The 26940-nt window shown below is 38.6% G+C and overlaps 1 protein-coding gene across 9 annotated transcripts in view; it reads right to left on the minus strand.

Annotated features, from left to right (window-relative positions):
- Nucleotides 1–26940, minus strand: part of GULP1 (GULP PTB domain containing engulfment adaptor 1) — a 277838-nt gene that overhangs the window by 83560 nt on the left and 167338 nt on the right. For 7 of the 9 annotated variants that reach the window (XR_008204949.1, XM_052676483.1, XM_052676484.1 and 4 more), the window contains one exon: nucleotides 25949–26113. Coding sequence is in view for 8 of the 9 variants with exons in the window: in XM_052676483.1 (XP_052532443.1) it covers nucleotides 26060–26113 (54 nt within the window). In the remaining variant the exon portion in view is untranslated. Of the gene's footprint in view, nucleotides 1–25948; nucleotides 26114–26940 lie in introns of those variants that run through there. The other 2 variants (XM_052676491.1, XM_052676490.1) reach the window with 2 other exon arrangements.

Consider the following 26940-nt stretch of genomic DNA (forward strand, 5'->3'; position numbering starts at 1 on the left):
GCCCATGGAGTGCCCAAAGTGTTGGAAGAGAAAAAAGCAGTAGCTAAAGTTAATATTAAAGTGTTCTCACATCCACCTGATTACATCTGATTCACAACTGCAGTAGAACTCATAGAGTTGCAAAGCCTGGGCCACATGTTAGCCTGTGCTGGTAGATCATCATGCCACTCCAAACATCTGCACTGGAAAAATGCTAATATTGTGCTGCTAGCATGTTCTTCCAGCCTTCTTCCTTGGCTCCATCTGCAGCTGGTGTGCTGGAGCCTGGAAGGGGCTCTCCAGAGAGCAGTCTGCAGCTGTCAGAGAGATCCTGTGCCAAGACAATTTTCTTTCAGCAGGAAGCAGGCTTTGAGAATACCTTATGCATCTTCAACCTTTTACTTGGCATAAAGATTCTGGAAGAGACGGTATTCTCAGCCGCTCTAATAGCACTGTTTCCCTTAATATTGCAGTAATGTTTTAGCACTGATTTGGAAGGGTGATTGATGTATACGGAACTGCCAATGCTATTTCTGCTACAGTTTGTTCTCTAAATCTCCTTTCCAGGCGTTGTCTCTTGCCATAAGTTGACAGATCTAAAGAAATTATAGCATGGAGTGCAGAGACTGAATGATATCCTAGAGGAAGGACATTGTAGATGCAGTTTAACTATATATAATTGTGAAATTCATTACTGGCAAGAGTATTTTTTTTTCTTGTTTGTTCTGCACCAATGGTTATATACAGAGTACTAATCAAGAAAGACTTAGTATAAATCACGGTTTACTTGAACAACTCCTTTAGCAGTTTTCTATTTTCTCTTCCACGTTAAGAGGAAATACCATAGAGTAAACAAATTATCAAGAAGCTTAAAAACTATCAGTCAAGTGACATGACTAGACTAGAATGCAAAGGAATGCAACATTACACAGAGACACTTGAATAGAAGCAACCAAGAAAATGGAACATTTTATTACTTTGTTAAAATATTAATGGTTTTGCCCAATAGACTTGCTGATAATCCAATCCAAATATCATGTGGCTTTTTGGACTGTTATTGTTTTCCCTTGGCACCACTGTGGGGAATCATTCAAGGAAGTAAAAGCAAAACTGTACTGTGCAGCTGGTCTTGCACCTGCTCCCTTCCTATAGCATTTCCTTCTGAGAGAGGCAGCATTACAAGTGCCTAGCTATGGCATCAAGTCCAGAGGGAAATGTAACAATGCAGCTTTTCTGGAGATATCTTCAGGTCAGACCAAACAAGCTGTGCTAAACAACATTTGAAAATGCATTTTCCAGTCTTAAGAGCAGTCTCCTCCCGAATATTAAGTTTGGAGGTTGTATGAGCTGTGCTGAGATGCCTATTTTGGGATAATGGCTTTTGATAAGGATGGGCTGAAAGGTCAGACTTAATGCTACAGGTTGCAAAGAATGCTCCTCTGTGATGGATTTTGCATTACACTTACAGCTGCTGGGGCAGATACCGTACTGCTCATCAGGACAGGGGTCTCTGCAAAAGCCTCTGCAGAAATGGATCAAATTGCAAAATGCCCCCAAACATGCCAGCACTGTAAAATATTTGATTTCACTGCCTCTTTGACTCTCCCTTAGCTTCCTGAACTTCTGTTTTATCTCCAGTAACAGAAACATTTACATTTCCCATATGAACCTAAATTTCCAATCACTTCTGACATGTACTCTCTGTGCAGCAGTTCTAGATGTTGAAGAGATCCTGAGGAAAAGGCACAACACTCCTGCCCTTAACTTTCCACCTTACTGCTCACAAACAACGCAACAGCCACTCATTTTCAGGGAAGATGGTCCTTTCACCCTTTGCAGGCAATACTAAAGATAAAAAAGCAGGGAGAAAAGAGTGCACCATCATATGCTAGGACTGTACAATACTGCTGCTGTTCTGTGTTACTTTTGCCATAAGCTGCTTGGTAGGCTGATACCCGTCAAGCTCTTCGGAGATGCTGAATAATGCAGGAGCCATAAACAAATCCTACCTGTCCTCAAAGGCCAGGCTTTCTCCTGCTGTGGAGGACAGGATGGTAGGATTATGCATTTTGCATTCCAAGAACGGAAGAAATTTCAAAGGCCCTGGGAGCATTCCACATAAAACTGCAGTAGATAGTTGCTGGTTTGGGATTTCTTTTACGATACAAAGTAAAAGAAAAGAGCATCAGTGAGAAATGCTACACTTTGCTATGGTGCAACAAAGAGCAAATTATTACCTTTTGAAAAATAACACTGTTTTTTTGATAAATAGTGTGTTGTTCATATCAGCAGCATGTCATTTGATAGAGCATTTTATGGTGACTATGTAGCACTTGCCTTGTTGCCTTTGCAGTTTTCCCAGCAAGGCAAAGGTATAAGAGGAGAATGAACTCCATTTCTGCCCATTCTGTTGATTCAAAACATACAGTTACACTGGGTGGTAGGAAGTATCATTTCAAATCCTGTACTGCGAGAATTTATGAATAGCTCCACGAGATAATTTCAAGATGACAGAAAAACATTTAGTTATTTAAACCAGATGAAATTTTTAAAAAATGCTCAACTATGGCTGCATGCTTCCTGCCAGTTTTCCTCACCCCCGTGAAACAGGAAAACGAAAACATTTGCCAGTCATCATTCATCATATGCTGAGGGAAGATTAGTACTTGCTTATCTGTAACTTCATAGCCGGTTGGATGTGTGCTCAAAGCTGGTTTGGATGTGTTTGACCTGCAGGAATGTGGCTTGTTCTTTTTATCAGTGATGGTTCCAGAAATAACTTTTTTATTTTACTACCTGGGAAAATCTTATCACTGACATAAAATTTATGCAAGGACATTTTTAGTGTTTGATTAAGTCCAGTGAGCCAAAAAAGGTGTTATTGGTGAGAAACAGGAAAGCCAGAAAAGTACTGTGTATCAAAAAAACCCCCATCGCCTTTGAGGTCAGAGGCTTGAAAAAAAGAAGAAATGGACAAAAAGTGATGTGTGGGATCAGGGCCCAAGTCTGTAGCATTTCACTGTATTTAATTTCAATAACTGCTGAAAACAGGGCAACATGGGCTGTGTCAGTATCTACAGGACAACTTAATTCACTTTTGAGCTCTCTAAAAAGCCCTAACTCAACTTGCATCCATTAACTTGCTTAATTTTTGGAGACTGGGCCAGGGCTCCAGTTGAGATCTTGGCACAGCACATCGTGCTGCTGGGATGTAATAAAGAAAATAACAAGGATGCGAGACCTGAGCAAAAGCATTTCTCATTTCTCTCTGTATATGCAAAAAAAAAGCAGAGCCAGAAGCCAAGTCTATGAAAAAAATACATACATCTTTCACTTGTGAATTCCTGCTTCTTTCTTCTACCTTTACCAATGGATCAAACTTTCAACTTCAGAGACACAATGCTTTCTATCAGATTTTTCCAATTTCCTAGGTATTCTTGACATTTTATTTCTTGTTGCACTTGCTCAGATTTGCTTCATAAAATGCAATGGGAGACAAGATGTTCAAAACAAGGATCAAGAAAGGAAAGTCCATATTATAAGAAGTGCTGGCTCAGAATATGTGGAAGGATCCTGGTCAGTTTGTGATTCCAGTATGAATTCCCCTACAGTTCGAGACAGTAGGAAAACGTATTGTTTGATAGTGAAGCCCCATAACTCTGGAAGTTTGCAGCAAAAATCAGGCCTGTAAGCTGTGTCATACAGTGGTTAAGTATGAAAGATTGCTGTGAGTAATACAGCATTTCAGAGTATGGTATAAAAAATTTTTCCATGCCAAAAAAGGAACAGCATGAAAAGTTGCATGTTGTAGAAAGCTGGCCATAAAGCTCCCAAAAGTACTTGCATAAAGGAGATAGGAATGCTAAGACAGTCAAATAGGAAGCATTTATACTTCTTGGAGGAGAGAGTGCTAGCAATCCATGTTCATTTTAATGCTTAACAGTTCAACCGGCTCCAGTGAGTATAATCACTGTGAAATAACACTCTTGATGGGCCTCAGAAAAGCAGTATGGCAAACAGAACGTTAAAAAACGAGCTTGGGAACTTTGTAAGGCAAACCTGCTAGCAAATCCTTAAAAAACATCATCCAATAAGTGAAAAAAAAAGAAAAGAAGTGTCCTTGATGTCTAATAAGAGAAGACTGTGTTTTTATAGATACAGGAGTCTTTCAAAGATGCCTCAGAAGTCTTTCCAAGTCAGCAACTAGCCAACCAACCTTAATTGCATGGGTTATAGGCATCCACAATTACTAAGTTCATTTATGAGATTTTGATTGTCTCCATAGCCTGTGGCCACATTAATTCTGACCAAACCAATTCCAAACCTTTAATTTCCAGCAAGGCCCTAGGGTCCTTTCTGGAGGAAACATTTTTTTCTTATTTGGCTTCTCTACAGATACTAGGCTAGGGCAGAGGCTTCACTGGAGCCATTAGAGATGGAAAGGACTGACTTAGTCATTTAGGATTTCTTAGTCACAGACACAGTTCTTCAGCCTAGTGCAGTGTTGACTGACCTCGGTTTTTGCTCCATTTTCCCATGGTATTGACTCCAGGCATTCCTATTAGGTTAGTTTCCCCATGACCTACGTGGAGACCCTTTCCTCATTTCTATCCTTTTGTTCTTTGCTGTTGACTGTCCCTTACTCCCTTGTCTGTGTTTTAATCTTTGAAAAATTCTATCTTACATATTCTGATTCACTTCTGCTTTTCCTGGTAGGTTTGTTAGCAATGTAACACTTCTCCTGTGGGGACAGACCTCACAGGTAGTGAGGAAGATAGGCATTTGGTATTGCATTGAGAAGTTAATGAAGTACAGTAACACTTTTTATTCGGGAGGGAATGCAAAATGCCATCAAGCCCATACAACGTAGGTTTTAGGGTCTTGCGGTTATAGATGGGCTGGAGTTAGTGGTGTGGAAAGAGGCTCATTAACTGATAGTTTTCAAATGATTGCTGACTGGTGCTTGTTTTCCAAAATGTGGGCTACAGCTGGAGCATGACCCTGGCTGACTCATCAGGATAGCACTGAAATGCTAGTTCCAAGCTCCATCGTCTACCAGTGAGCAATAATACAGAATCAGTCTCCACAAGGATGATGTTTAAGACATTTTAAAGATAACCACTTACTGGCAAAGAAAACTGGGCCTTTTGGTCTACTTCTTTTTCCTCTTATTTGCATATTTTGGCAATTCCTAAAGCCTTTTTTGAAGGATCTGAGAAGGAAAGCCCAAAAATAATCTGTTCAGAATTGAACTCACAGTAAACAGTAACCTACTGCCCCAGTCAAGCAAACTGTTTGTCTTTTATGGTCTATTCTTTTAGAAATAGGCTATAGCTTTTTAAACTCTGATTTGATTTTATCACAGCAAGCTATGATGATTTTAAACTCTATTTCAGACGCTGAATAAATGGCCTATGCTAATAGCTAGTGACAACTGTTTAGTTGACTGTTTCCTCAATGCTCTACTCTTTTAACTAATTACTAATTTATTATTATATGTGCAATACAAACCTCCTTATTCCTTGAGCAGAAACTGAAAATGGTATCCAAACTAGAAAGAGCAGTTCCTGCCTTTCATTTTGTTAGTGACCCTGCAGAGGATTTGGTTTGGATTTCAGGGTGAAGTAAGAGGAAGATAATCCTTAATTGAAAAGCTTTAATTTTGTTCATCAGTTAATCCTTTTCCATTATGTTTTCAATATGGTATGTGTTCAATTTGTTCTTTTTTCTGCACGTATATTCCAAAAACTGTGGCCATGTTTTCCTTCCAAATGATATAATTACTTCAGGATGCCTTTGCTTCTTTCTTGTTATTTTTTCTGGAAATAGTGAAAATATAAATTGCTCCTTAACAGCCACACATATCATACTGACCCAATTTATAGCATCTGCCTTGCAACAGTATGTACTGTCATTTGCCAAGCATTCTTTAACTGCAAAATAATAAGAAAATAATAGTGGAGTGTTCCTACCCTTTCATGCTCTCTATTCTGTCTCCCACATGTCCCATGGAGCCTGCATAATGAAATGTTTTGTTTGATAGGTTGTTGAGTTAGCATGGAGAAAAAGAGTCAAGCCCACGCTGGAAGTGTTCATTGAGCAATGCTCATGGCTTCCTGTGCCAAAGCTTCTGCACCAGTTGCTAAGTATACATGGCTACATCTGCTTTAAAGAAAGCTGTTGAAGTTCTGTGATTAGCTAGCAAAGTTTGCTGGAAGAGTAGAATATTCTACTGCAGACACAGAAAACAAAAGAGCAAGAGCAAACAAATATAAAATGGCAAACCTAAACACTTTGAGTTATGTTTTGCTTTGAGATAGGCATATGCTTCTTTCCTCCAAGTTCGGCACATTGCAATTAATGCTTTGTTTTAATCTAGGACTCCTAAATCTGTATTTGTGGACAGCAAGAGTTGAGTCAATTCAGCATACTTAGATTACTATATGGATGGCATTTATGAAACCTTTTCTAAAATCTTAGCATGTATTTTGGAGCATTAAAATAATACATGGGTGAAGCATTCACTGAACTGTAAAACTGCTGTTTTGTCTTGTTTTTAGCCCCAGTTCTGCAAGACTAATGCCGGATGAATTAGTATACCTCTTTCTGACAGCTGTAGATAGAATGCTTCCTTTCCTCCCTCCTCTGTCCCTCCTGCACCTTCCCAGAGAGAGGTTGAACAGCTTTTCTTCTACAATCTGTAGAAGAGAATTGAAAAATTATACCCTACTGGCTTCTGAAAGCTGATTCCTTCACCTTCTCTGCTGTTTTTTTTGTTTTGGTTTGGTTTGGTTTTTTTTAGTGTTCTTCCCAGAGTAGCTTCCACCTCAGTAGCTTTTCCAGCATAAAATGTGTTAGCCAGATTCTCAAGATTTTCTTAATTTCCCTAGATGTTCTGCAGCATGGCTATTTTTTCAGAGTATGTTAAAAATAGTGTTCTATATATCCTCAAACAACAGTAATCTAGTTGAAGCCTCAAATGAATTCTTTGGAGAGTATCACTTATCCTTGTTTTGAGTCATACTCTCATTACACAATTTATGAGAACCAGCTTTCTGGAAAAAAGAGCGAGATGTAAAAACTGTAATAGGTGGGAATAGCTCAACAGCAGAAAATATTATTTCTAATGGACCTATGGGGTAGGCAGGTCTAATAACACCTTTGTTGTTTGTTTGTTTATTTTATTTTGTTCAATACATGCCTATTTTTAGAGTTGAGCAAGTTCCTCATACCCATGAAATGGCTTCAGGCATAGTATTGAAAAATGGCTCGTGCCTTCCTGCCTTACACCCTAAATAAAATCCGTTTTCTTTTTAAGGGAATCTATAGACACCAGAACTTATATGACTATAAAAACTTCAGTGTTAGACCTACAATTCTTAAGGGAAATAACAGTTATATCTAATTCCTTACTGTTTTTTTAATTTAATAGTAAATATTTATCTATTTCAAAGTTGCACTGCACAGCTTTAGCAATTTAAACAATCAACTAGAATATAAAATTATTGAATTATTGTAATGGCTTTGTTATCATAACCATAGAGTGGCTGAATCATTGCAGATGTTGAGAGGTCACACTAGTAAAGACATTAAGTCTAAGTTAAATCATCAGGTTTTCCTGAATACATAGAAAACAACATAACACTGTAAGTTATGGACCTGAGCCTAAATAAATGTACTGTCTCTGATGTGCATGAGTTGGCTTTGCAGCCAACTAGTTTACCACTAAAGCCAAGATACAGTGGGAGAAGCTGGCGTCTTGTCAGTCTCTCACCCACGCTGCTTCTCATCTCAGCCCTGAAACTGTTCTCTCCAAATGGTCTGGCATCTTACAGAATTGGGAACAGAGAAGTGAGGAAGGACATATATTATCCATTTTACTATCAGATTTTTTTTTCCTGTTCTTCAGATTTTGAAATCCCTAGCATGGCACAGGACCAATGGCTTTCATGGGTTTTCCTTTGTGTTTTGTGAATCTTTAGATGAACGGAAATATAAACAGGTCAGTCAAGAACACGTGAAAGCAGGTAAATGATAAGAGTTTTCCCCACATAGATACAGTGGCCATGCTTATTCAAAGGTGCACCATCTGATAATTAGGGAGGAGGTGGATTTTTAATTCTGCCAATTAAAACCAGTGTAACTCTGCTAAATCTAGTGTCTGAAGTCAAGTATTGTTAGAAGTTATTAAAGATGACTGAAGCCACGCTTAGAAGTTGTGGTTTTAAATTCACTGCTTGTAAGTGGAACACGAGATGACTTCTTAGTGAGAATGGATAAAGCACACAGACAGTGTAATTTACATTCTCAAAAGCAGTAAAAATTAAAAAGCCACTTCCAGTAATGTAATTTTAAAATTTCAATTAAGCACAAAAACAGTGCTTTAGAACTTCAGTTGGAAAACTTTTTTAAAAGGCGATCTATGGAGATCCTCTACACTGAAACTATGGAAGTAACACTTCTGAAACAGAACACACAAACTGACACAAATATTTCCAATGGCACACAATAGGTATAGTGAATAAACTATTGAAAACTAGTGTGCACAGTCATGTTTTGCTGTAGTTCTGCGTTGAAAGTTATCAGCACCAACGGCTGTCAATGCCTTGCTTTTAAAACTCCTATTTTACAGTTACTTCTGCTGTATACAGGTACAGGTAAGAAAGTCCTGGCTTCCTTCCAAGCTGTACCAGAGCTGTATTTAGAGTCTCTATCGATGACCCAGCATCTAGACACTACACAAACAAGAAAGCACTGTTTGGCCATATTTCTTTGAATATCTCACTGAGCTGTGAGGGTTTGTTTACAGAGTTGCTCAGCAGCTTTATTTTCCACTGACTTCAGTTGCTAGCTCTTTGGGTAGTTAATTTACGAAAGAAGGAGCTGTGAAAAAGAGAAGATGTAGACTATTTCAAGACTAAACTGCTGTATACTTTGTATTATTTAGATCCATCCAGAATAGGTGTTTCAATTGATTTCTAAACATCTTAGACAACTAAATTCACCTAGTCAAAACAAAATCATTCTCCTTTTAGGATTTTCAAAGCAGCTGAGGCAGTTGGGTGCCCAACAGTTGCTGACATTTACTGGATTTTGCCAATCTAATTCCTCTAAATCGTACAGAAAATATCAGCTTTGTGTGCAGCTGTGGAAAATCTGAATTCATTACTAATACCCATGCCATCATCTTAACACATAATTTGAAAAATAAAGGCATGCCAAAATGCTACAGTATTTCTGTACAAAGGGGGAGCTCTGCGTACAGGGATGGTCCATAGTTGGAAGTGAGGCAAGGAAAAAAAAAATATCTTAAGGAAGATGAGAATATTTTAGCATCGTCCGAACCGGAGTTTGCCTCAGAATGGAATACAGAAAATTCCAACCAGTTTGATTTGGGTAAATGAGACTGTCATAGGACCTATTTTGTAATGATCACGTAAACAAACTTTTGCAACATTGCATTTAATTATCAGCCACACTGCTAATTAATGTCAACAATCCCATTGGTGCCAATAGGTGTATTATTCATATATGTCTAAAAGTCTTGTCATTTAGTTCTGTGTTTCACTCTCACAGGTTTCACTTTTACAATAGTGTCATCAAAAGGACAAAGGATTTCAACCTAGATGAAACAGAATACAACAATATTAAATACATTCTAAAGTGCTTTTTATTTTTCCCCTATCCTTTACATTTTTTTTAAACATTCAGGCTACAGAATCTTAAGGGTCTTCTGGCACCCTCAGTGTTAAAAATTTCATATTAGAAGTGAAACTCAATTGAGTTTACTCAATTACTTTTTTCTGAAATAATAAGCCAGAATTACTCAACGTTCCACAAACATTTAAGGATATATAAGGGTGAACACCATCATAAATGTCACACTGGGAATAGGAAATAAGAAACGTGTGAGCATTCACAGGCAAACTGCAATATTTTGGATTTCACGCTCTGTTTCATGAATTAACGTTGGCTACTTAATATTAATTTTAGCCTTCTAGAATTTACAAGATCTGCCCCTGTGCCAGTGCTGGAACTGTCTGGAAGTGAATGGGAAAGAGGCCCCATATTACAATGCTACTTACTCAAAAACATTCCCAAATGCTTTTGAACTGTGAGTCTTCGTAGAAAATCTTTTGCTGTTATTGAAAATAAGTGTGCAATAATCTTATTTTAGTGTCAGATACGTAGATAAAATAAAAAGACTCAGTAACCTTACCTTTAGGGAATGGTGACATGCTTGGAAGTATTTGTGAACCCAAAACTGTACAGCCTTGATCTATCAGAAATGCATTCAATCACTGTGTTGTAGGAGTAGTAGGCTTTGTGAAGTCACTCAGAGACGTAAAATTCATACCTACAAGAAAGCTTTCTATTTACCAGACTTATGCTGTATCATCTGAAAGCTTTTCTAGAGGAGCTTTTATTTAGAAACCTAGTTCTAAATAGCGTGCTAGTTACTGAATTTACAGCAAATATGTGCTGTGTTTTCTAGCAGCTAGACAAACCTTTTTAGTCTCATCCCATCCATTTCAGAAAAGATTCTGAATGCTAAGGCAGATAGCAAACCGAATCTCTTTAATGTAGTGGATTTGCAAGGCTTGATCCATACCTAGTTTTGATGGAGTTATTTTGAACACTTCAGGAAAGAGCTGGCATGAAACAAATGATCTTCATGCGATCCATCTCATGACAGCATGACAGCTCCTGTGCGGATGAGGAAGGGACAGATCCCAGCCTTGTCTGCTCCTGCTTTCCTGGATGTTTTGATAATGACAGTTTGGGCATACCATGTTGTTCTTCCTCGAAGGAATTCAGACTGCAGGACAAAGAGCAGAGTTCACTGCTGCAGATCTGTTGTTTAGTGTAACTGGGCATTTTTTAGATCTCTTTTAGGATGATTTTTAGACCATGGAAGACTGCCATGGGCAAGTTCTTGTGGGAACTCATGGTCTGTTTGTTGGTGCAAATTTAACTAATTAAAGAAGATGTGTCTGTTTATTTTGAGAAGACTTATGGTGAGAACTCTTCTGATACTGCTTTTTATTATGTTATTCTTTCTGTTCAAGAAATAGGAAGAGGTTATATATTCAAACTTGATCTCAAAATTGCTTCCTGAGCCAGCAGTTCTTCTCATGTGGAAGCAAGAGATTACTCTACTACCCATCCAACCCAGTAACTAACACATCCACACAGAATGCAGTGCCAACAGAGGGGATTTTGCTTTTGTCCAAGGTTAACACTGCACAGTGTAAATCTACTGCTAATGCACTATTTTAATAGAAAGCATGCACTTCTATAATCCATGGTGTAACTTAACTCTGATGACAGCAATACTAAAAATCATAAATAATTATTTTATACCACAGACAATTTTCACATAATTCTGAAACTGATCTAGTTATATTTAGATAAAAAATAAAATTCTGCTTTGTAAGGGGAAGAATCAGATATCAAAACCCATCAATATTTCTAGTCAAAAGGCTAGGGGCTTTCTTCTGTATTCACTGAAATTATGTGCATAATCTGGAAAATTTTGCTAGCCCAGACTCAGGCAAGTATGCTCAGCACCCTCAGCGCCAGTCCTAAGCCTTCATACTCCATAGGGTTTCTGCCAACATTGGTTCACCGGCCCTTTTACTGTGGTTAAACCCTTGCTACAGAGGCCCTAGACATCCAAGACCAGCATGAATCACAGAAACATCCTCCTGCATTCAGTCCTGTGTCCTGGCTGGCTAGTGCAGAGTGCTGAATCATAAGCCATTACGGGCTGTGTGCCAGCACTAACTCCAGTCCTCTCTTGGGCTTGAGATCTATGGACAGCCTGAGATGACCAGGGAGAAAATCCAAGAAGCTATGACTAAGTCTCCATTTGGAACATTGTTTCATCCATGCCTAGCCCAGTATCTTCAGCCTTTGCTGTGTGTCAGCCCACATCCATTAAAACTCATTTGCTACAACAAAAATGATTGTAATTTGAAACTCAGTTCCCAGTTCTCTCCTCCTGAATCCTGGTTGTTGTACTGTATAAATATATATGTCTCCATAGGTCAGGTCCCCTGCCTGAGACCCAGCTCCAACACTGGCTTGTACCCAGCGCTTTAGCACTACTGGTCAGGTCTTTGCTGTCCTCAGCTTTAATCATCTCATTAAACATGAGCTGGAGAGATTGGACCTAGGGTTCCAAAGAGGACCCATCCTGATCTATCCAAGTGGAAAGTTGTTCTACTCTGTGGAGTCAGTTCTACAGTCCTCAACAAACCTGAACCCCAATTTCAACCCAGTAATAAACTGATTTTCCTCTAATCTGAAATTCTTGGCAACTACAAGAACCTAATTAGGGTGTTTCTGTTGACACAAGATCTTTTTCTGTGAGGGTGAAACATATTTCAATTGTATGTAGTTCAAGCTCCTTAAACACTGCCAGCTAAAACATGAATTTGAACTTAACTGTGCATCCTCTCTGGGCAATGGACCTGAGTTTACGTCCAACATTTTGACCCTGTCAAAACTAGGCAAGCAGTTTCATATGGAGCTGCTGTTTGTTGGCCCTCATACTCGTTAAACTTAACCTTAACACTAATATTAACCTTAATCACAGGCCAGCAACTGCTGCCACAGCCAGCAGGGTAAATTTATTTTATAAAGCCCTATCAGTTGAAACAGTGGTCCTGCTGCAATCTCTTGCCCTGGCCTGGAACTTTCTTTCACTGGTATTCTGCAGGCCCTGAGCTAGAACCAGACCTATAATTGTCTATCTCTAGGTTATTTCTACAAAAATCTTAGTTTATCATCGGTCATCTGAGTCCAAAACCTGAGCAAAGTCTCACCTGCATTCATTGCATGCTCAGCATCTTCATTCTTGGCACTTCATTAATGCAGCTTCATAAATTGACTCAAGAATTACTTGTTTTAAAGAATCTGTCCTTCAGACTCAAAATCATGAACAACCTACACAGAGATTTGCATTTATCTGATTCATTTCCCTTATAGCAGCAAGATGCCAGCTCTAAATGTAGGACAGAGACTGTCCAGTTGTGGTTTCATTTACTAGGAAATGTAAAGGATTTGCTTTGAGCTTTTGGAGTGTGGGCTTACAAGCAGTCAGAAGTACCAGCTGGCAGGGCAGTTCCTCGTGCTTGGTGATTTGGTGGAAGCTTTCTCACTTCAGGTGGTTTCTCACTTGAATAAGTGGCTAGTGCCACTACATATAGATTTATTTTTTATTCTTTTTAATATAAATACAGCTTCCTTGTTGTTTATACGAATAAAAATTCAGGGTAAAATTAGTGAAGTGTTTCATTAAAACAGAAGCACAGAATATAATTATTACTACTAAACGCATATATCCTGCTGGCTACTGCCTGCATGAAAAGGTAGTAATCATCCAAAGTGTGGTGTTACAATTGTTTGATCTCTCTGAACAGTTTCTTGAATATTGCTGAGATCAGCATCCAAAGTCAGTCACTCAAGTATCAGATGCCAGGTGCATGATGTCTCTGGACTTAATATAGCCCAGCAACATTATCTCATACAGTGCTGCTTTTCAGTTTGTAGTTTCCACTTAAGAAGGTTAAATTTTAACTTGCATTAGGCAATAAATATATGAGCTGCTCCTAATAAACAAATCTGATTTGAAATAATGCCATCATAAAGTATAGCTAACACAGTTTCTCCTTTCTACTGAAAACAAAACTTAATGGAAGAGGACAATGTGTACAAGTTGACTGTTCAGCTAGACTCCAAGCAATAGTTTCTCTTATGCAATAGTCAGTTCACAGTAATTGTTGTGATGCATAGACAGAGGAAAGACCACAGCTCTACTGCACTGGAGCAAGCTATGTACCGTGAAGTTCAGGTTCCAGTTTTAAGAGATAACAGTTATGTCAGGCCAAATTCCATCCCAAGAACAAATACATAACATTGCTCCTTTTCAAAATACTGGAAGACTTCTAACTGATTCCCTGTTATAAATTATCACTACGTTAGTAAAAACCTCAGAAACACTTTATGTATACTACTATTTTTTTTTTTTTAAAGAGAGATCATAGAAATGTATTTACAAACTAAATAGACAATAGAGTGTGTTTTTGTTGGGGGAAAGGGGAGATTTTAAATCGATGACAGTATAATAAATTAACAGTAAGTAATAAAAAAAAATCAAGCAGATAATAACAAAACAAACAAACAACAAAAAAACCCCACCTAATAAGTATCAAATAAGCAATAAGACCACAACTATCGGCCATCAGATTTCTAATAACATAATCAACCTCCAGTATCCTACCAGCAACCTCATCAGAACAAGGATTTCATTCTTTACAGGATTCCATAAACCACTCCTTTATATCAAATATGCAGCCAGAGGAATGAGTTTCTTTTTCTTAAATATGCAGCCTTGAAACTTTAGGATAAATGTAGTTCTCTTATTACTGATCTGCAACAACAAAACTGAGCTCAGCAGGTGTGTGGGAAACTGAAGTAATGTCTCCTGTTTTTTTACATAAAAACACAACAGTAACAAAGAGCACAAAAACACTACTAGATAGAGCAAATTCTCAGCTACAAAACACTCTTTTTCAACAGTCACCACCACTGGCTGTGCATTTTTGCCAGCGATGGAGAAGAGCCTGCATGCCTTGCTCGTAAAAATTTGCTCCAGTGGAGGTGAACCACTGTTGTTGTTGTCATTGCTGAAATGCCCCACTCACTGCCTCACTGTGCTCACACCCACTGTTTGATCTCCATAAAGATTCAGCAACTGTTGATGAATATCAATAATTGAAATTCTTTCCGAATACAAGAATTCAGTGCACACCTTTGTTACATATGTCCTTCTATGTCAGACACCGTTAGACTGCCTCTCTGCTGCCATCTGTCACACAGCAACAAATGGTAATGTAATATTGACAGGGAAGGTTCATTCTGTACTGCCATACCACCAACATCCACCTCTGATGCCATGGGCCAACAGAATAAAATAGGAGGCATTACTTTCAGAGCAACTCTCGTATTTCAGTTGAAAAATCTACTCTCAAAAAATGGTCTGTTGTAACAAAGTTAAAGATGTATAATTTCTTTAGGCCAGTGTGATACTTTTTGCTGTAAAAATCACGAAGAAAAGATTTTCTTTATCTGAGAGAACATATTTTTTTCAAAATATCCTTCCATGAAACACAAGCTCTCAGGAAAGATAATTTTCTTCTTGTTCTTGTAGTGGTCTTCTGGCTACATCTGCTCAAGAGTACTGATTGTGCCTGGGAATGTGTTGGGGCCTTGAGGCCAAGTGGCCTGAGGTGGCCGACATCTATGCTAGACAACTGCTGGTAGCTTCCAAAACAAGAGTTTCCAGGGGTCTGCCCACAGGAAGCATCCACTCCAACAGTTTAACTGCCAGAGCTCCAAAACATGCCAGAAATAGCCTGGGTACAGTACTTTTTGGAGAAGGTTGAACTTGTGCCAGGTGAAGCTCTGTTTACTAGCACAGACACTCACATCCTAGTGCTGGGAGTGTTCCCAGGCATGCTTGTGTTTACTAGCAGAGACAACAGCATTTCAAGGGGGCCCACATATTAGGGATTTACTTAGTGAGTTTACGACCAGTGTTTCACGTACTTCTTCTCTTAGTGGTGTTCTGAAATCTCTGTGGGAGTAATTACCTGATAGAACTGTTCTGACTTTTTTCTGACACAAGAAATTGGGGATAAACGTGGGGTGCATGGGCTGTTTAATAACACAGCTTTGCAGGAGGCATGTTGCAGGTAAGCCGCACAACGGGCACATTAGATAACTGCAAAAAAAGAAACCAGCCCATAACTGGCTGTGGATTCTGAATAGCACAAAATCTAAACAAAATATTTTAGAGGGTTCCTTTATCCCACTGAATTCCAGCAAATTACACAAGCTTTCCTGTGAGTTTTGGCACTGGAAAAAAGTACAAAACTAACTTCTAATTCTGGAAACATGAGGAATACATATGTTCTCTGCAACATGTTATTTCAGGTCTGCTATTCAACTAGTCAAGCAATCCATGTCATTCCGACATCTTCCCACTTCATGACAAGAATGTAACATCTTACCTCAGGGGAACTGGTTTGTTCAATGGGGCTTCACAAGGTATAACACAATCGAAGTGCAGCACAGCATCTTTCAATGTTTGCCTTGACTTCTGTTCAACAGTGGAAATCCTTCAGGAAAAACTTCATCAAATACCTCTTTTGTGCAGCCCCCAGTCTCATGAAAGCTTTCAGAATGAACAAAGACATAAGTACACACGTATGTGGTTTGTATCTGAGTGTGGGATATATGAGAAACATTGAAGAAGGAACAGGATTTGCATATCGGACTGTCATACTTAGTAACAACAACAAAAACACTTTCTACCTGGAGCCTGCTCAGTTTGAATGCTCTGCTAAATGTGATCTCCGGAATGAATGGCTACTTTTTTGAAAAACACAGGCTGTAAAAGAGCTGGCTGCCATTCAATTGCAGATAATTGTTTCAGAAGGAGCAAAAAGCACAATGAGGCCATGTGAGGGCAGCAAGAGGAGAGGAGGCAAAGTCTGAATTAGAGACTTCCTGTATGAAAAACATCTGGAGCACTGGAGCTGGAGATGCTGCCGCATGGGCTTAGATCTATCTGCAGATATTACACCTCCCATCCAGCACACACTGCTCACCCAGGTATGCTGCTTTGGTAATCCAGGGATATGACATCACGTTCAGAAACACGCTCCTTTTCCCAAAGGCAGTGACCCTATTCAATGGAGCATACTCAAAACAAATATTCAAAAATGCCTTTTTTGTTGTTGTTAGTTTAAATTTGGGTTCTCTTCAAAGTAAAATACTGTAAATTATTCACTTTATATTTCACTCAAAGTGGTTGTACGCATGAGGCATAAGGGCCTGTGTTTGCACTAAAAAACTGAATAGGAATTATTTTGGCTTCAAAAAGCATCATATCAGTTCTGGAGATAATTTTTAAGAATGTGTTGCATACATTTATCGCATCTGAAGTGAATAAGCAGGAGTCAACTCCTCTGATTAAAAAGAAACATCAAGAGCAATGGCCACAGGAACAAAGTGACATACAAAATTAGTATTTTTTCAGATTTCTGTTAAGAAATTGTTTTAAAAGGTGATGGCCCTTATGCTTTCCATTTCACAGACAACAGACTTGTTTAGTGCCTGGGAGGATCATCCTGAAAATCCAAGTGGTTATGCATTATACCTCATCCTGCTGAACATCCTGCAGGGCTCCTACCTCCTAGGGCTGTCTTTAGTATTTATCTTTATCTTTAGTATTATTTATTAGTATTAATATTTAAATTAATTCTCACCAACACACTCTCCCTCTTTGACACCAGCATTCTGTACACTGGTTACCAGAATTAACAGAAACAGAAGGTAATTCATTCAAAGCTTTGCAGCACATAATTTCCAAAAGAATATTTCCCACTTACATAATGAAGGATCAACAAGATTGGCAAGACACTCCTATGATTTAGGAATTACATTAGGAAAAATATGACTCAGGAAGGCTCATGGTAATAAAGTTACAGGAATAGAGGCATAAAAGGAGATACAGAATATCAGGAGAAACTCTTTCTGTGGCCGGCTATGACACCTCACCACTGTGAAATTACCACCATGTCTGTAGTTCTAGAATTTATTGTTAAAAAAAATCATAAAAGTATCACAACAATAACAGTAGTACTGGACTATCTTACAGAATACTAATGGAGATCAAGTGGCTTGGCTTGCCAAAAATATGGTGATCTGTTCAGTCTGCAAGAAAGTTGCAAAGCATTCTTAGTTTACTGGTTACAAACAAAATAAGATGTAGAGAGTGATTGCTCAGAGATAAAGAATCAAAGTGGAATAAGAATAGGTAATTGCTCAGTAATTAGCAATTATAACTTCTTTCACGTTATGAGAGATGGCTGGGTCCTTGGAGACTTTCCAACAAGACTCAACATCCCTTCTGAAACACTAGCACAAAATATGGGCTTGACACACTTGTAACAGTTTGCAAGCCAGAATTATCCTATTATTCATTCCTGACTTTGTGTGTAGACAGCGAATCTTGTGTCAACAGCAAGAGACAATGTGTCCAACAGATGGGCCATGAGCCTGAAGGAACGCTGCACATGTATGAAGGGATAGGATCACACCATAAAGGTATCAGCCATTGCTACTCAGCTTTTCCTGAGTCAGTAAGAGATGTGGTAAAGAACAGATGCTTATTGGCAGGAGTGATATCAGCTGGTGAGAGGGAGCTGAGGAAAGGCTGTAAACAAGACACTTTTCCAAAGCCACAAGATCCCTTTGGAAGAAGAGCTGGTTTCTCCTCCGCATGCAAGACATCAGAGCTTCTCCTCTCCTCTGCTCTTTGCACGGAAGTGAGGAAAGAGCCTGTTTCAAGCCAGCTTCTTCTGGCCTCATGTGACCCTACCGGAGAAGATGACAAGAAGGAGCCTCACTTGCTAGGTGCAGCTTGCCAGTGGGTGCAGTCATTGAGAAATTCCATGTCAGGCTCTGTGCCTTGACAGTCTGCCAGTGATCCAGCATGCCTGAACGCTGGTTCAGACACGTATATGGCTGAGTGACTTCAGTGTGCGACGAGTAAGATTGATGCAGCAAGCACTGCTGTAGCTTTGCATATCCAATTTAATTTGCACAGAACAAATACTTTTCCACAAACACTACCGGATTCTTTCTAGCTGAGATGAAGTATTTATATAAGTATTATTGCTCTGGCATAATGCATCTACTAAAATCTATATTCTCTTTTTTGTATTATATCTACTTTTTAAAAATTATGCAACTTCTCCTTACTAAAAAGGATAATTAAATCTTAAATTAATTCTTATTGTAAATCTTTATTTCCATTTGCCATTTTGGGATCATTATTCCACAAAACTGATACATGTGCTTTTGGGCTGAAAGCAATTTTATTTACGTGGCATGAATTGTTGTTCTGAATCATAAAATCCTATGAGGAAACCTCAATTACTGCTATAATTGTTTCCACTTTAAAAAACAGATCATTTCCAGTATATAAACATTCATGCTGACATCAATATTGCATTGTAGGTTGAAATAGTGCCTTCTATGTTTGGTAAGAAAAAAACAATTCAATTTTAAATAAAAGAGCATCGTGTTCCCCAAATTTATCTCCTTAGGAAGACACAGTAACAAATAAGGGAACTGCAACATGACGTGCAATTTTTGATTTAACAATGCACACTAGTTTGTATTAGTTTGTACTTTTCTTTATGTGCTTTTGTACATTTACATTACTTATACAAATCTAGGCACTTTTGATTACTCAACCCTGTACAGTAATGATAACTGTTGTCCTAAAAATAGCAGTAGACATAATAGCATCAGAGAACGACACTGCGAGTCAGAAAGACTCTTCCTTGCTCTGTAGCTCCTCTATAGGCAGTAAGTGTAACTGAATGATTAGGTTTCCTCTCCTGAGCCTCACATTTGCAACCAAAAAGGAGAAGACAGTTCTTATTTTGAATGGCAGGCTTCAGTGGAATTATCAGTGGCTGGCAGACAGCAGCAGGAGGAAAATCTCTCCTTGCTCAGTAAATGTATAAATTGTGCTATTCATTACAGTCGTGGCTTGGGAGAGGGGAGGGCAGGACTGAAGATGATTCGGACGTAGAACTAAAACGGTACACTGTGCAATCTGCTCTCAGCTCTTAAAGAAACAATGTTCTAAAAATGGAGAATTGTGATGATAAAAATCCTGCAGATAATTTGCTACAATTTATCATACCTAATCAGCCATTCCAATGCATTGCTATCTTCCTATCTGAAAAAAATACAGGTCTTGAAAAGAAGACATCAAAAGTAATGAATGTCTGTGCACACAATAAATGCTCTGTAGCAGAAGTCTCCTGACCATGCTGGTAAATAGTGTATAAATTATCAGAAAGAGGCTAAAGAGCTATGAATCAATCTATTTATCATTAGATCATTTAAACTTGTCCTTAGCTAAAAGCAAGGAATGAATTGGGTTCCAAGCATACAGCCATTGCTTTCCATCTAATGCTGCTTGGGAAAGTGATCTCAGCCTTCTACAGTAAATGTCTCAATGAAGGAAAGCAATGGGCTCTCCCTGTGTGAAGAAGAGCAGACATTAACAGTAACAGAAAGCAAATGCAACAAATCAGTAAGATGTCAACATAACCTTTGGAAGGAAAAAGAATGTGACACAGAACAAGTTAATGTGAGTGAAGAAATCTGGTGCATTTTTGTTCTTGGCAGGGGGCAGCTCAAGATAAAAGCATCCCTGACTCAACACTAACTTTCAATGGCAGCAAGCCTCTGCACAGGAGTTACACAGCCTGGCCAAAGCACATGGCCCACCTGAAGCACAGCATGAGGCTCATGGCTACTCGATCCAACAGCAGTGTGCTCTGAGCCTCCCAGCTTTGCTCAGAGGTGCATGGCTGAACTTGCAGTGCTATGCCTGATCTCTGCTTTTGGCTGTCTAAGGATAAGCTGTATTTCATCTTCCTGCACTTCAGTGGCTGCATTTTAGCTGGAGCTGTGTCCTAAGCTTATGCAGGCCTCTCAAAACCATCTCAGTGCCAATGTGCTTGGCATTTAAGGAACTGCCTGGGTCTGTGTTGCATGAACATCTTTATGCTTGGTGCATGTAGAAATGCTATTCAGTATTCCTCTTGGTTGAGGTGAGATTGAAGCCCTGTTTTTACAAGAAACCTTGCTGGCCTTTTACTGCACTCCTCTGCACACCATTGCCTCACCTTCCTATTTAACAGGCAGAGCACACCTAGCCTACCTGGGTGAAAAACGTGTAATATTTCTACAAAAGAAATACAAGTTAGTGTATCCACTGCAGAGAACACAACTTACATACAGCAGTGCCTGGGTAGCACAGCCCCCAGAGAAAGACCGGTGGTTGTGTAATACTTTCAGTAGTTCTGAAAAAAGAAAATACACATTAGCTACAATCCACTTTTTCCTTTCTTTCCTCAAAGAAACAGTTTTCTTCTCAAACAACCTCTAGAACTGGGACAAACCTTTGTGACAAAGAATGTCAAAGCTCATGTCCTCTGTAAGCTGTTGGAAAGAAAGATACTGCTAATTCCACAACAAGGTCCTGCTTGCAGAACAATAAGTTATTTTGCATGTACTGAGCTTTTCTCATGCTGATATAGTTGGATTGCCTTAGTTATTTAATAAGATAAAGATGAGTTGGAATTGAAAATGTCTGTTGGGATTTTTAGTTTCCAGGAAGTGTCAGCCCTGCTCACTCTTTAAAACTGTAAGGAAGAAGAATGACACTTCTGTTCCCTTATTAGGATCTGCCTCACTCAAGATGTGCCAGGATTTTCTAATAGCACTCCACCTCTTTAGCTTGGGTTAGTCGAGACTCCACAGTAGTGCTCTATGCTCATCTATCTTGGTAGTTTAAGCAATGTTTTAACACTGGGGAGGAGACAGGTGAGTTGCTTAGGTTTTTGAGATACTCCAAACTCTAGGAAGTGTGAATATACAGGTGTTGTAAATAAGAAACATACAAGAGAGTTTGACTAAACAGGCTATTACATCACAAAGAATAGAGGGTTCACTCTTGTCCTAGGCTTACTGAAAAAATGAAGGAGGGATCTCCAGACAAAGATCCTTCTGCACTGGTAGTCAGCTTTTAAATGGGGTCTAGGAGAGGTGCAGCCAAGCTCCACCACTTCCAGCAGCACAAGTGAATTGTCCTCACTTGTGCTCCCTGGGCTGACTCATTGATGGCTTCAAGTGATCAATGAGAGGTTCAGGCCATGATTCAGCAGTTCCCAGAGAAGGAGGTAAGAGTGGATGTTGCAAAAGCAGCTGCAGAACATAAAAAAATGATCTCTTTTCACTGGAAGTTGCAGAAGCACATCATGGCTGCCCAGTCAGCTGAGTGCACTCCACGCAGATCTCCCCTGAAGCAGATGGAGGGACACAGGTCAGCTTTCTTGCCCTGTGGCCATCTTCAACTCATTTCCTGTTGTTAGTAGAGGATAGGCTTAACAACTGAACAGCATATTTTAGCTATAAAGTATAGGTCTAATTGTCTAGGGTTCAAATTGATTAAACAGTATTAATTGTTAAATTCAAGTTCTCCATAGAATAAGACTGAGAAATATGCAGGTATGACTGTTATTTTTCTCTTAAGCATTGCAAGTCACCATTTTTATTGTTAAAAGGTTAAAGGAATGATTCTTGAGAATCATATTTCCACTTCAGCAGAGCAGGCATAGGCAAAAATATGGGAGCTTGCAAGTCTTCTGTGAGATATGTTTCTTGGTGTTGGGCTATACATAAAATGATCCTTAAGGTAAATGCACATGTTGAAGTAGCAGGCAAGGACCCGCCATAATTCTAGTTTTCAGTGTTGTGTTGTTTTGCTGGCTATCTAAATACAACACTGATCACGTTGTATGAGATGTGCAGTGTGTGCTTAAAGAATTTAATCAATGATGTGACCAAATTTGTCATTTCTGTCTCATGGGCTAAAGCTGAAAGCAGTTTATTATTGAAAACATTCACTATTCTACCATTCAGGCAATTCCAGAAAGTCCTTCAAATAAAATATTTCTTTTTAAATTGGTAGATATAATGCCTTCTTTTCTCATATGCTTCTTCCAATGAGGAGAGTGCCTAGGAATGAATAATGCATTTGAAGTCTTGTTATTTAAATAAGCAGAATAGAACTTTTCTAGTTCTGGTTCACTGATTTATGTCAAGACACCTACAGTTCAATATATACATAGCAAAAATAACAAAAACAAACAAAAATCACCAACAACCAAACAGAAAAAAAAAAGCACTGTCATGAAGTTATGAGTGAATGAGTAATTGGAATGTCAAGCAATTAAAGATTCTGCACCAGTGTTTTAAATATTGTTATGCAGGTGTAACATAGCTAAATGGTGCTGTCACCATTTCTGTATTCACCATTTGCATTTCCTACATTTCTTTTTGTATTTTCATTTGTTATTTACCTGATAGTTTTCCCCTGAGAAAATCTACTTTATTATACTAATCTGTGACTGGTTGCCTTAGTTCAATAGAGATATGTGGAGCAATGTTCTCATATTTCCCTTTTTGCAGAGAGGGAAGCAACTAAGCATACATAAGTAAGAAGTGTGTACTCATTCTTTTCTTTCCTTCTTTTGGCCAGTTTAATTTTATCTGTAAGTATGTGTGAGACAAGAGAATGACAGTCCCAGACCTTGCAGCTCTTGACTACAGCAGTTCTTGGAAAATATGTTTCAAAAAGCAAGGATAACTTGATCCTTCATAAGAAATTTTAGAATGAGGAAATAAATTAAGAACGAGGGGTAAAAAAAAAAAAAAAAAAAGCATCATTCTTACTTTCTGTGATAATGGAAACGAATATTTGAATGTACAGTTGTTCTATGTATAATTCCCAAACCTTTGTACCAGAAAGTCTGTGCCACATCATTCAGGGAATGTTCACAGCTAGTAATTAATTCAGCTAAAAATAAGTGCTCCCTGACTTTGCTTTTAAGGAGTGCTGGGAACTACGCTTTAGCCATGAGCCATTTTGAAGGCATATATTGTGAATTAATTTAATTCAGTAAGAATTAATTCTCAACATATGCCTTCAAAATTTTTTTTTCTTAATTTAGAAGGTGAAGTAATTTATGTATTATCTAGATGTTTTTATGTAAATAACCAAGGTAATTCTCTCTGAAAGGTTCATACAAAGATTCCTTGTGGATATATAATTCTACATGATGGTCCTTTGATAGCCTGGTCAATATACAGAAAAACATATTTTTGGAAGGTGGGCAGCAGACACGAAATGTATATTAAGTATCTTTTATTTTGCAAATAAAATAGTAGTTAATTCAGTAGTTATTTTTCTTTTTTCTTTTTACTTTTTCAAGCATGAATCTGAATTAGTGTGATAAAAATAAAGTGTCTTGGCAGAATATAACAAAAGCCTCCTTTTCCCTATTGCTCACTTTTTTACTCTCCACCTTTTTCATTATTTTTTCTAAAATGTTATTTTCTTTTAAATAGCAAGGCTAAAGACCCCCTCCTATGCTTTCCTCTCATCACTCATTTACTTACATTAGGACTTACCCCCATGAAAAGCAATCTGATTACTGGCACCTCAGCGTGTATCTTCAGTATCCCTACAGCAGCCACTGTACATAACCTCCTATGGGTTGCCTTTGTTGGGCCTGTATTGACCTAATCCATAGCTCTGAGAAACAACCACCTTGCCTTTTACTGTACTGACACATCTCTACCAGTCAAAACAGAGAGCTTCCAGACTGCTGGGGCTTAAGTGGTTGTGCCTCTTGGGGGTAATTTGCAGTCCAGACTGAAAAGTATTTTTTTCCTTTGTTTGCATGACTAAAATGTCCTCATGAATTGGAAGCATCTGTGCTACATATATAGCTTGTGAAGGTACTAAACCACGTGCATGGTCTTGTATCCAAAAAAACCAAACCAAACCAAACCAAACTAGAACAAGTGTCTGCATTGCCTGTTTATATCCTGTTGCATGGTTTTGGTTGACTGTGCCTTGGCTGCCAATATTTATTCTCTTTACATATGAACATGGGGAAATTAGTCTCTGTGTATCTATATGATTTGCCATGTAATCTTATAGAATTAATGTATTTTAGTATTATTTATTTTCTTATTCAAAATATAAATGCATCACAACTTATTAGGCAGAGTTATTTATTTTTTGCCAACTTGCTGTTTCCTATAAAGCCTGCCAAAATGAAGACAAGTAAATGAAAACAGTCACAATAAAACAGATCAAATGTTCCTTTTCCTGTGCAGAGGGCTATCATGCTGTCAGAAGCTCACATCAGTGCAAAGCAAGAAGTGCTTGGTTTAGCCAGAAAGGCTTGGAAAGCACATGCATGTGAAGGCCAAAGAGCCTCATCTGATGAGCTGCTCTGATTGTCCAAGAATAATTAATTATTTCACAAAGATAAATAAAATTGTCCACAAAAAATAAGACCGAAGGCTCACGTTAACACAGATGACAGGGCAGAGGGAGAAGATCTCTAAGATCTATTAATAATGGGAGGAAATTGCAGGTTGGAGAACACAATTATCTACTGCTAGGGAGCTCTGTGAAACAACGTTTTACTGTGGTGGAAGAGCAAATGACTGCTCAGATGTTCCCATTTCTGTCAGAACTTCATAGAGCAAAAACAGTTCTCATATAAGCCAGAGCTCACGCACTGAAACTGTTAATTCCTTAATATGTGCACAGTCCACAGAATTTATAGCATTGAGCTGTAAACGAGGAGTAGCCCTGGCACTATTAGCTTATTTATCTGATTGACTCACTCTCATTAGCAAAGAATTATATCTTAATTAAATTCATGTTCAGAAGCAACTGGAGGATGTTTGCAGGAATTAAAATTGCACTGAAACTTTAGAGAGGAAACTGTGAATGATTTAACTAAATGAACTCAAATGCTCTAGAAACAGTTAGGTACCTCACTGATTACAATATTACCAATTGCAGCATGATGCAGATAGCACCACTACAGATTTACGGCAGAGAGAAGCAATATGTTCTATCTATTAGACAACTGAACAGCAAAATGCAGTTGGTGAAGCAACCATCTGCAGTTGGGGTGGATGTTCCTGTGGTGAGTGATCATATTCCTGTATGCAGCCTTGGAGGTTTCACCTCTAGCACTGCTGAGAGTAAATAGTGTCAGAGCAATGGGGCAGAAAGCAGTATGTTACCAAACAGAAGATCCAAAACCTATCAGCAACTGGCACCGCCTCTGATTAGTGGAAATTAATGGAAATTAGAGGAAAAGACTCCCATCCCAAGCATTTGTCTGCCATCTGTCCATAGCTCCTATCTTTGTGTCCAATGGATAACTTGGCCATTGCTCCTGGCATAGAACTGTTTGCTGGATGCTTTTATACCTACCTGCAGGAGGTTCTGTCAGCTAAGTTAAACAAAGAAGCTCAGGATGACGAAACAGGTCTTCCAGGTGAATATCTCATCTTGGGGAAAGGAATACCCAGGTCCAAGATAAATTCAGTCATATAATGAAGCAACTATGGATTGGTCCATGGTCATCTTCTTGGACACCTGATATGAAAAGAGTTTTCATGAAAGAGCCAAGGATCATGCAGAAGTGCACTGTCCTATCCAAGTCTCTGAGCAAAACATCATCCACATGAATGGATTACATTTTCAAGGAATAGCTTTGTCTTGCATGATGTTGAGCTCAAATGTAACATTGCTTTACTGAAGAGGCTCTGGAACAGGACTTGAAACTGTTGTTAAACATTGCCAACAGCAAATCAGTACCCTATGATCATAACTGAAAAGTAGCATATAGAATGAACTCAGGATCAGTGTTATTATCAACTCATCCCATAGGAACTCAGAAGAGGGAGGGATGGCACACGAGGCTAAAATGGACTTTAAAAGCATTGCTTCAAGTAGAAAATGATGCACACGTATTACAGGTGAAAGCAGATCCACAAGCACAAAGAAATTAAATGTGCACTGCTGAAAGCCAGAAATTTCAGGTGCCCATTTAAATGATGAATAAACCCACACCATTTCTGTGGTGACCGGGGTAGGCATCTGGCACAACTTGGGGTCCATGCTCCATTTCTCGTGCTGGCCAAAGTCAACATCTATGTGCACCTTGGAGGAAGCAAGATTTTGTAACATTTTTTTTCAATTTGTAATCCCCAGGGTGCAATAACTGTCGCATGCAACAGAGAGTTAGAAGCAGCATAAGCAAAATTTCCTATAAATATGCCAGCTATTGTTTTTTTCTTGTATAATTATCCGTTTATATTGGTACAAATTATCAGGGGAAGTAGATTACTTTATTACACATTATTTATTACATTTTTAGCATTCACACTATGCTCACTGATGCAGTCAGCTAAGCCCATGTT

Source organism: Tympanuchus pallidicinctus, unplaced genomic scaffold, assembly GCF_026119805.1.
Source record: "Tympanuchus pallidicinctus isolate F22 unplaced genomic scaffold, pur_lepc_1.0 scaffold15, whole genome shotgun sequence".
Taxonomy (NCBI): domain Eukaryota; kingdom Metazoa; phylum Chordata; class Aves; order Galliformes; family Phasianidae; genus Tympanuchus; species Tympanuchus pallidicinctus.